Source organism: Myotis davidii, unplaced genomic scaffold (genome assembly GCF_000327345.1).
Source record: "Myotis davidii unplaced genomic scaffold, ASM32734v1 scaffold545, whole genome shotgun sequence".
NCBI classification, from domain to species: domain Eukaryota; kingdom Metazoa; phylum Chordata; class Mammalia; order Chiroptera; family Vespertilionidae; genus Myotis; species Myotis davidii.
Window position 1 is genome coordinate 2,403,046 of NW_006296634.1, and position 11,617 is coordinate 2,414,662.

Genomic DNA, 11,617 nt, shown 5'->3' on the forward strand with positions numbered 1-11,617 from the left:
ACTACTCCTCCCCCAAAGATTGCCAGTGGAAGATGTAGAAATGCAAATGAGGAAGGTAGAATCCACAACTTTCCTAGTCTCTTGCCTTGGGGCCCAGGTCCTTGGTGTACAGACACCCCAGGAAGCCAAAGTTAAGAGAGTAAACACACTTTGAATATGGTTCAAGTTCAAAGGGCTTCCTTGTTCCTCAAGTTGCTTAAATTGCATTAAAATAACACCTCTTAATCTGGGAATCTGGATTGGCCAGTTTCTCAGTCTCAATTTTATTATTTGTCAAACACTGTTGTCAAGGTGATTGGATAGTTCTGGTTTTTCACTTAGTTTTGTGCATAATTGGAATACATCATTCCCTTTCTGATCCTAAGTTTTCCAAAGAGAGAAATAAAAGGTCTCAGCTGAATATATATTCTAGAAGCATTTATTGGAAAATAAAGCTGAGTTCTCATTCTGGGAGTAAAACAAAATAGAGTCGTTTTACAGCTTTTTGCGAGGGCAGGAGGGATTTCTCTTGGGGGTTGGGGGTTGTATAGATAAGTTGTAGTCACCTGTCCACTTACTGGGACCATTACTTCTCCATGGCCCAAAGGTGGTTTCTGAGCTGGAAAAGTCCTCAGGTCATGTTGGATCCTGGTTCCCCAGGATTGGGTGGGAAGAATTTTTCAAAAGTGCATACTCAGGTGAAAAACCCAACTACAAGCCTCCCACGAGGCAGGTATGTGGTCTCTGCTGCATTCATCTGCATGAACTTGTAGCTGGTCTTTTTGGAGCTAGTCAGAGTAGGGGAAGGTTGCTCCTTCAGGAGCCTGGACAGAACTCTGTCACTTTTTGCTTCCATTCCCTCTGATTCTCAGCGGCACAGCTAGATTAAACGTGTTCTGAAACTTACAGGGAAACATGACTTTGAAGGTCCCTCTGGATATGGATCCCAAACCAAATAACCTCCAAAAGTACAGGTACAAAAACCAGGAAGTAACTTGTGGGAAGATACAATTAGGAGGCCCAGGCTCCAATTTCATACTTTGTTAAGAGTATGCTGTATAATCTTGAGCCTCAATTTTCCCATGTATTGCAGATATCAAGACCAACCCTGTCCCAGGGAGAAGCTGTGTCCCCCTCCATTGTCATTCAATTGAACAAGTAAGTTTGTGTGGGGTGTTATCATGTGCTGTCCTTGCCTCGGGACCAAGCACTGCCTAGGGAGCGGGTGCAATAGTACTTGTTCACCACATGCTTACACTGGTCACACTTGACTATACAGCACCACTGGAATTTGCAGTTACAGCTGCTGATGGCCTCAGTTCTCCTCCCTTCCACCTGCAGGCCACACTCAGTGCACAGGCGCCTGCAGCTGTGTCGGTCCCACCTGGATGTGTTGTGGCTGTTCTGCAAACATTCCCGACCCTCTGTGCCCAAGATGCCCAGGCTGGAATTGCGGATACAGTAATTTGGTGATTCCTCTAAAAAGATCAGTTCAGACTCTGCACTGGGAAGGAAGGCTTCTCTGGGTGTCCAGTGGCCCTCGGCACTGTTCCCAGCTCTTAGCTGCCGCTTATCCATCTCAATTTTCAGTGCTTGGTCATACTTGACCTTTAGGAAGTCTCCTATCTCCCGGAAGTCAGCCAGCTGCATCCAGCATGTCTGGATGCTGCAGCTCCCTGAGATGCCATGGCATTTGCAGGTCCTTTTCATGGTGGCTCTTACGGCCTTAACAGAAAGACAGAGAAAGATAGTACAAGTGAGAGAATTGCTCTGGATAGGAAAGACCAAATTTTAGAGGATCCTTGGAATTACTTGGGGGAGCCCATGAAAAGTATTTTTTCCTGGGTCCTACTTCAGATCTTATCAATTAGAATGTTCAAAGATTTAAGGTCCTTGGTATTGGTGAATTTAAAGCTCCACTGGATAATTCTTAAAGAAAGCCAGGCAAGTGTTGAATAGATTATTGTAGTCAGGAAACCGAGGCTCCAGGCCCAAACTTCATCACTTGAGCTTGTTGCTTTTTCTGCCCAATTGGAATAAGAATGATCCAGAAAGTACTTTGTAAATTATAAAAGAAAATATGATCATTAGCACTGATATTGTTTTGAATCTGGGGGCTAGAGTATTTGTGGGGTCTGGATTTGTGCTCTGAGACCTCTCTCAGAGGGAAGGAAGCTCCTGGAGTTTGAACCTCTACCCCAAAGCAATTACCCACTTCTGTAATTGCTTTGAAGACCTCTTCCCCTTGCCCTGGGCAACCAAGACATCTAGATATAGGTTCAAAGGGAAATTTCTATGCTCTTAGCTCTACATCCAACTTGCTTCCAGATCTGAGTTCAGAATACCTAGCAGGGGTGGGAACTTCCGGCCCACGGCCTGCATAAGGTCCGAGAAATCATTTGGTCTAGCCCTGCCAAGGCATTAGGGTTGAGTTAATTAAATGTTTGACCAAATATAGCAGGCTAATTTAAAAAAAATAATTAAAAAATAATATTTTACTGATTTCAGAGAGGAAGAGAGAGAGAGAAACATCAATGACGAATGATTGGCTGCGTCCTGCATGCTTCACACTGGGGATAGAGCCCACAACCTGGACATGTGCCCTGACTGGGAATCAAACCGTGATCTCCCAGTTTATAGGTCAATGCTCAACCACTGAGACACATCAGCTGGGCAAAAGGGTTAAAAATTTTAAGTCACGGAAGCAAGGCCTTGATTCTGGGCTCTCAGAAACCTGCCTGTGGAGGAGCCAGAGCACCAGGTTTAGTGATAAGAGGACTAGACACCAGATCTGAGTTCATTGTCTGCCTATGGTGCTTATTAGTTGTATTGCCTTGACTAAGCCACTTGGAATGGCCTTAACTGGCTTCGTCACCCAGAGAATGGGGGTAACCATCTCAGTCCTGGCTGGGTGGTGTGAGGCTGAAACATGGATATGAGATAGCTCTTGGTAAGTTGTGAAAGGCTGTACAGATATGAAGCTGTTGCCAATACTGGGCCTGATGGCTGACTGGCCAACTCCCATACCCACCAGCCTGCCTGCCCTGTTGTTGTGAAGATTCATCAGGGCTCTGGCATCCTTTCCCTTCTCCAGGCTGTCCACAAAGAGTTTGGAGATCCTTTCCCCAAATTCCACATTGTCGCTGCAGCCTCCCCAGATCCAGCCATGGCCTCCTATACATATGAAAAGAATAAGTTCTGTGTACAGTTCCCTATGAAGTCCCAGGAGAATAGTCATGGTCATCTTGGCTGACACGCAGCTCTGCACTTCTCATCCCTTCCTCCCATTAGAGAGCCCAACATACCTGTTTTTCCATTTTTTGACTCATCACAGCCACAGCTTTCAAAGTCGCCCATGCTACAGTTCTTGGTGATGGTGTGCATGACTCCTGCAGAGCTGATAGCATGAATGAATGAAGTCTCCCTGGTGGCTTTGGAGAGAGAAAGGGGACTCAAAACATGGACTCTGATGACCTAAAACAGAGGCTTTGGAAAAGCAATGCTGTTTCTCTCCCTTGTCTCCTGCCCCTTTTGAGTTTAAGAGGATGTTCTTCTACTTGAGAGAACAGTACATATCTTGTTACTTCATTCAGGCAGAAATGAGTATCCCCACACTCTAGAAGTAAAACCCAGAGATAAAAGAGTGATGGGACCAAGGCCACTTTCCTCACCAGCTGTGGTGTTGAGAACAGGACTCTTCTCTCCAGAAGTCCAGCCTAGGCCTCTGCTCATTACCCACTGCTTTTGGGCCTCTGGCATTGAGGACTCATGCCCTGAGGCTGTCTTAGGAAACAGAGGACCTTTTCTTCCTTCTGACATACAACTAGAGCCCTGTAATAATCATAATGATCATGGCTACCACTTACTGAGCTTGTATCTTTTTTTTTTTTTAATTCTCATCAGAGGATATTTTTCCATTGATTTTTATTTTTTTTTAATATATTTTTTATTGATTTCAGAGAGGAAGGAAGTGGGGAGAGATAAACATCCATGAGGAGAATCATGGATCCGCTGCCTCCTGCACGCCCCCTACTGGGGATCGAGCCACAACCTGGGCACGTGTCCTTCACCGGAATCGAACCTGGGACCTTTCAGTTTGCAGGCTGACACTCTATCCAATGAGCCACACTGGCTGGGGCTCCATTGCTTTTTAGAGAGAGTGGAAGAGAGAGGTTGTATCTTCTTTTTTCTTCTTCTTTTTTTTTAAAAAAAATATATATCTTATTGATTTTTTACAGAGAGGAAGGGAAAGGGATAGAGTTATAAATATCAATGAGAGAGAAACATTGATTAGCTGCCTCCTGCACACCCCCTACTGGGGATCTGCCCACAACCAAGGTATATGCCCTTGACCTGAATCAAACCTGGGACCCTTCAGTCCGCAGGCTGACGCTCTATCCACTGAGCCAATCCTGTTAGGACAATGAGCTTGTATCTTAACTCTTTAAAACATTGTCCCATTTCATTTCCATGCACTCCCCATTCTTTCTGTATACCCCACAGGGAGATATTTCTTTTTGTCTTCATCTTCTTTACTCCTTCCCCCAACTCTTCTCTGACAACTCTTTATTGTTTCTATATAAATGACTTTAATGCAAACTACTACACAGTTACAAATAGCTGCACAGATACACACACAGGTGTACACACATACCCCACCTGAGGCACAGCTCAATGTGATCTCTCAGCTCCTATGCTGTTGGGATTTTATGGCAGCTGGGCAGATGGGATATCCCCTCACAAACGCAGAGCCTTTCCCCCATTTTTATTTCGTTCAAATCAGTGTAAGATAAGTGAGTTCAAACACACAAATATAGGCATGCATTTTTAAAAAACAGAGTAATTATTACATTTGTATAGAAACACCTCATTCAGTCCTTACAATGCTCCTGGTGGGCTGGTCTTATGATAAAATAACAGAACTGGGGCTGAGAGAGGGGAAGTAACTTAGTCAAGTCACACAGCCAGGAAGTGGCAGGTCAGCAGATCACTGATAACTTTTTCATTTCACTGTGCACATATATGCTACACATGCAACACATACTGCAAGCCCACCTCCATGCACATATCCCCCCTGTACAGGTGCATAAACTTACCACCTCTCAGCCTGTTGTGAGTAGAGAGCTGGAGAGCATTTTCAGGGCAGTTCCAGCGTTCCCAAGCAAATTGGAACTTACACTCTTCAATGCCACTCTGGGCACCCAGGGCCGCACTGGTAGTGTAGGTCAGATAGGCCTTGCAAAGGGAAAAGGGCTATGAGCTTTGGGCCCAGCTCAGATCAGGTCATCTGGGGAGCAGGCAGAACTCAAATGGGTTAGCTCTGCATGAAGGAACAATCATGGGTTCTTCTGGGTGAGGGATTCTGGCACTATCTCTCTCCCCTCTTTTCCTTCCCCCAAAGAGATCCCTTAGAAAGCTGAATGGGTAAAAATAGAAGCCAGAGAGCATCCTACCTTGGGACCTGTTATCAGGAAATTGTTCACTGACCTACCAAAGAGAGAAAAAGTGAGGCATTGGTGACCAGGGCTGAGGTAATGGGGCTTCCTTGGCAGGGAGTGAGGGTGGGAGAAAGGACTTACCAGGCAGAGGCACTGAAAGTGGCATAGCATATGCCCACAGCCACCCTGAGCATAAACAGGACTCCCATGGCCCTGCCCTCCCCTAGAGGACTAAATTCAGCCCAGGGACAAGTCCAGAGAAGAAGTGAGGAGAGGGCAGGGTCTTCCTCAGTATATATGTTGGGAAATCCTGAATGGCCAAGGGGGAAAAATCAACAGCCCTTTTCATTTGTCCCTCACTGGCAGGGCTGCAGGAGCCACTGGCCCAATGGGGGACCAGGGAGGAGGGACTCAGGCCAAAGCCTCAAGGAAAGCCCCGCCCTACCTCACCCCACCCCGCCCCTCCAGCCCTTCTTCCCTCCCAGGCTGACAGAGGGTCTGAGGTCTTCCCATACTCTGGAAATATCTTTCCTCTATAAATGAGACTTACGTCTCTTCCTCCTTGAGGGGTCATTTCTCAGACTCTTATAGCACGGAGCAGGCAGGGTTCCTAACCCTGAAGGTAGGTTACCTTTCCCTTGGAGCTTCAGTGCCCTTATCTGTCAAAGAGACCCCACCCCTTATCCTGCCTTGCTCCCTAAGGTGTTAATAATTATGTAGTTACCCAAGTAAGGGGTACACTATTCCCCCCTCCTCCCTTGTTGACTATGAAGTCATGGAATTGTGGGACCAGGAAGCAGAAACACTGCAGAGTTCACCTCTATAGCAGTTCCTTCTACCAAAGTAAGCTCTAGTGAATTTCTTTCATTCCTAATATGTCTATAATTTTGTATTTGAGGGTTAGATCTCCAGTTTGTTAGCTGTTTGTATACGTGGGAATCAACCTTTGGACCACCCAGGGCTGTATTTGAAAAGATTGATGACTTTCTTTCTGATATCACTTTGTTTCAAGGACATCAGCCCATTAGGCAGGAATCTGTCTTTTAGATTTGCTTAGTAGTCTTAGTGCTTAAGAAGATGCCTGGATGAATGAAAAATGGGTCTTATGCTTCTTTGTTCCCCATAGCACCTGGCATTTAGTTGGTATTCTATAAAAATATACCTTTATTTTCTAGAAAGCAGAGGGGAAATTAGTGTGCTTTTTGTGTGCAAACTTTGTGCTTGCTCCTGCGCAGATTCTCTAAAGATCATAAAATGTTTTTCAAAGGAATTTAAGATATTAAGGGAAGGCCTCTGCTCTAGGTATTGGGAGCTATAGACTTTGGCCACTAATCTGTTATGTGACTTTGGGCAAACTGTTAACTACTGTGTGGATTCAGTTTCTTCATCTGTAAAATGAGAGAGTAGGAAAAATGTTGAATGTTGAATTAACTCTAAAGATTTTCCCAGCTCTCTTGCATGCTTTAATCCTAATTTTACAATTTGCAGAATTTATTAATGCCAGAGGTGATTGTAGGCCAGACATGGGGAAATATTGTCTTCCCTAACTGTCAGCATGAGAATCACCTTAGTTAACTTTGAATCCTTCAGTTGGCCATCAAGATAGACCTGTAAGACAGATGCCTGGAGACAACCAATGCCTTCTTCAGAGTCCTCTAGGATTCTGTCTACATAAGACCTCTGTGCTGAACTGTCCAAATCCTTCACTGTGGACAGAGGGGTTTCCTGGGAGGAGAGAAGAGCCAGAGACAGGCACTCCACTCTAGAGTCTACAGATCATTTGCAACCAAACTGTACATCCATTTCCTTAACCCCAGCTCTACTCTCTCATTAGTTGTTTTATTAATTTAATAGAGGCCCAGTGCATGAATTCGTGTGTGTGTGTGTGCGTGTGTGTGTGTGTGTGTGTGTGTGTGTCGGGGCGGGGATGTCTGGCTGTCCCACCCCGATTGGGGCAATAGGGCCAGCCCGGCCCAGGGGAGCAGATGCGGGAGGTTGGCCAGCTGGCCTCACCCCCTGGTTGAACTCTGGTCAAACGTCCAGTCGAGGGGACAATTTGAATATTACCCTTTTATTATATAGGATTTTAGTTTATTTAAAATTTTTTTTATTGATTTATAAAGAGAGAATAAGAGAAAGGAAGAGAGAGAGAAACATCAATGATGAGAGAATCATTGATTGGCTGCCTCCTGCACACGCCCTACTTGGGATCGAGTTAATAACTGGGCATGTGCCCTTGACTAGAATCGAATCTGGGACCCTTCAGTCTGAAGATTGACACTCTATCCACTGAGCCAAACTGGATAGGGCTCATTGGTTTTTAAATGATGACCCAACTCTTGGTTTCTCTTTTTCTGGAATGGAAATCTGGAATGAAGATTAGAGCAGAAGATGACAGTAGAGACAGAGTGCGCCTATGACAAGACAGGCAGAATAGTGTCTCTGAACCAGTGGTGTTCTGATAAATGTTTAACAACTAGCTTTGGTGTGACAGAAGCCATAATTGGTAGTATTTGCTGATTTTCATGGTGTATTCTCACGATGGCTGATTTCAAACTACCAATGTGGACTTAGGAAGTAATGAACAGTAGCACATCATTATGTAATATTTTTATCATATCATAGAAATAATAGATGTACGTAACTTTGAGTATAGATAAAGTAAAAAATAAAATAATTAGAAAGTGATGAATTTTCTTTTTTTAATTCTTTATTGTTTAAAGTATCACTACATATAAATTCTTTTCCCCACATTGTTCCCACCCCCTCAACACATGCCCTTACCCCACTACTGACTATGTCCATGGGTTATGCTTATATGCATGCATACAAGTCCTTTTGTTGATCTCTCACCCCCCCCCGAAAGTGATGAATTTTCATTACTTGTTACCTTTGTTTTTAATATAACTTATTTAATTGTAAGTTTATCCAATTAAATTTCTTCTCTTCTTTTTAAAATTGTTGACAGTATTACAGATGTCTCCCATTTCCTGCCCTTTGACCCCTCCACTCAGCTCACACCCCTAAAATTTAATTTTGTTTTTGTTAATCCTCAACCAAGGATATTATTCCATTGATTTTTAGAGAGAGTGGAAGAGAAGGGGAGAGACACAGAGAGAAAAACATCGATATGAGAGAGATGCATCAATTGGTTGCCTCTTGCACGTGCCCCGACCGGAGTCGAACCTGAGACCCTTCAATCTGCTGGCTGACACTCTAACCACTTAGCCGAACTGGCTAGGATCAATTTAATTTTTAATAATGGCTGTGTTTAAGAACCAGTTTGCAAAGTTCCTGAAAATTTAGCAATCAGTTCTCTAAGCCAGGAGCCACCTCCCAGAGCACCACTGTAGGCCATTCATAGAACATAGAGTGTCTCAGCTAAAGGGTCCCATTTTACAAGGAGGTAACTGAAGTCCAGGACTTACTCAGGGTTACACAGTGAGTTTGGCCCAAGAGAGCCTGGATCCTACCATTCTGCTTTCCCCAGGACTGAGGGGTTTGCTGTGGTGTAGGACTCTAGGTGCTTAAACAAGGACAGTCTTGGGCAAACTAAGATTGTTGGTCACCTGTGATGATGATGGTGTGCATCCCAGGCCAATACTTCTTTCCAAATGTGCACTTTCATTGAACTCCCCAAATCCCTGTTCCCCCACTTTTCTTTTCCAGTCTCCTTCCAGGGCTTTGAGCCTGCGGAACAATTCGGGGGTTTTTGAGGGGGGAGAGTATGGAGTGAGAGGGTGGAGACTGGCTGGAGAATGCCAGAAAAGAGATAGGATTTCTGACTTTTTACACGACTCTGCTAATTAGATAAGGAGGGTGGGAAGCAGGAGAATGGGCCTCCTTGCATATTCTACAGAGTTGTGACACTGAACAGAGCTCAGGAATTTTCAATCTCTGCCACCCCTCCTCCCTGGAACCTTGTCTCTTCCTACCCCCTGGGGATACTTGACTCCCAGTCCAAATGCCTTAGCTTCCTGGGCTCCTGACCCTCCCTTTGGCCCTCAGTTGAGTCTTAATGACTTGCAAAGTTCCTCAGTGATATGCCCAGAGAAGGAAGAGGGGAAACCTTGTGTCCCTTTCAGATCCAGGGTTCCTGTTGTGGGGAGAAGGCATTCCAGCATTCCTGTGTGGAAAATGGGAACAGTTGGTGTCTGTTAAACACATGGGCCTGGAGGGCTGGGGTACATTCGAGGGGATGTCTGCAAGCCATGACTAGATTTGTTTCATGTTCAATGGTGTGTTTCCTTTATCAATCTAGAAGCTCCCTGGGGCTAGGCCTTGTCAATCTCAATTACTAGAGACTCTATCCAAGGACAGTAGCATTTTCTCCCACCAGATTGAGGTGCCAGATGGCAGAAGCTACAACTTCACCATTAGCCTAGGAAGGTTTGGAGTTGGAGGGGCTCCTCCAAAGAGAGATTTAAGTTGGCGAAAACCCCTTAATTATATCTTTTATTCTGTCACCATTCTGAACTCCCATCTCTGGACACTGGATAGTGCACAGAAATTCACAATTAATGATCCTTGATTGATCGTTGGAAAAGAAAGTATAGTAATAATTGTAGGATTTTATTAGTTTTCAGAGACATATGCATCTATTTATTCATTCTAAAAATGGTTACCTATTAGCCAGTACCCAACACTTATGGGTCTAAGATGAATTATCCTTAATTTATGTTTTTATTCTGAAGGAGTTCTCAGTCTGGTATGAGAGATAAAATTATAAATAATTTATAATACTCCAGTGAGATAAAGTACTCTGGAAAGGTTAGAGGTGTGTGTGTGTGTGTGTGTGTGTGTGTGTGTGTGTGTGTGTGTGATGTGTGTGTGTGTTTTTTTGTGTGTGTATGTGTGTGTATAATGAGACAATTCCTTGGAAGAGGACTTTTTTTTTTTAATATTTTTTATTGATTTTTCACAGAGAGGAAGGGAGAGGGATAGAGAGTTAGAAACATCGATGAGAGAGAAACATCGACCAGCTGCCTCCTGCACACCCCCCACTGGGGATGTGCCCGCAACCACGGTACATGCCCTCGACCGGAATCGAACCTGGGACCCTTCAGTCCGCAAGCCGATGCTCTATCCACTGAGCCAAACCGGTTTGGCGGAAGAGGACTTCTAATAGAGACCTGCCATCTGGTGGCAGCAAGTGGTACAAGAGGCTCTTTGTTGATGGGATGTGGGATTCAGTACAATTTCAGCCTTTGTTGAACTCCTGCCTAATGGGTAGCCAGCTCAGAGTTGGCATTGTGGTGGGTATACAGTAATGCTTCTAAGATAATCTTGTCCTTGAAAAACTTGTGGATATAAGATATAATTGAGAAACTTATCAACCAAGCAATAAATACTTGATGTGTGCTCATGAATAAATAGGCTTTTAAAAAAGTATATGATTCATGCTTGTTACTAATGTGAGAGAAATACATCGATTGGTTGCCTCTTGTATGTGCCCCAACCAGGGCTCGGGGCCAGGGAGGAGCCTGCAACCAAGGTACATGCCCTTGACTGGAATCAAACTCGAGACCCTTTGATCTGCAAGCCAACACTCTATACACTGAGTCAAACCAGCTAGGGCTGCATATGTAATTAAAAAAAATAAAATTGTGCTGTTATTCCTCATTTTGGTTTTAAAACTTTTATACCATAAACATATTTCTGTGACACTACATATCAATATACCTGTTTTCTCTTAATTTTTATGTTAAATCAAAATTAGGCATTCTCATAAGAGTTAATAATTCTATAAGGTTTGATAAGAAAAGTGTCAGGCCCTGGCTGGGCAGCTCAGTAGATTAGAGTGCCATTCTGATACACTGAGATTGTGGGTTCGATCCCCTATCAGGGTACATATAAGAATCACCCAATGAATATGGATGGGTGGAACAGCAAATCAGTCTCTCTCTCTCCTTTCCTCTCTCTCTGTCAAATCAATAAATTAAAAGTGACAGTCCTCTTCAACTTTAACACTCATTTTCCTCTTTAAGAAACAACCTCTAATTCTTTTATCTGATGCTATTAGTATTACTTCTGTATTTCTAAAAAATCTATTTGAATTGTATTTATTGATTTTTTCAATTTTAAATAGTTAGGTGTCTACTGACCCCCCCACCCCCCCCCCGCCCATGGAGGATGAGGAATTGCCTCTCTTTTTTTCTCCCCACCCACTAAACAAAAATGTGTCTTTCTCACCCTCCCAT

At 44.0% G+C, this 11,617-nt stretch overlaps 1 protein-coding gene across 2 annotated transcripts; it reads right to left on the reverse strand.

Moving 5' to 3' along the window:
* Positions 1–1,086: 1,086 nt before the first annotated feature.
* On the reverse strand, positions 1,087–5,827 carry WNT8A (wingless-type MMTV integration site family member 8A). 2 transcript variants are annotated; one of them, XM_006772469.2, is made up of 6 exons: positions 5,559–5,827; positions 5,433–5,466; positions 5,076–5,214; positions 3,285–3,410; positions 3,011–3,153; positions 1,087–1,704 (listed from the first exon to the last, which is right to left on the reverse strand). In XM_006772469.2, exons 1-6 carry the CDS (start codon positions 5,624–5,626, stop codon positions 1,159–1,161), a joined length of 1,056 nt encoding a protein of 351 aa, XP_006772532.1. In that variant the 5' UTR covers positions 5,627–5,827; the 3' UTR covers positions 1,087–1,158. The 2 variants fall into 2 exon arrangements, with proteins under 2 accessions (XP_006772532.1, XP_015425080.1); XM_015569594.1 differs by having other exon boundaries at positions 5,433–5,827.
* Between the last annotated feature and the right edge of the window lie 5,790 nt (positions 5,828–11,617).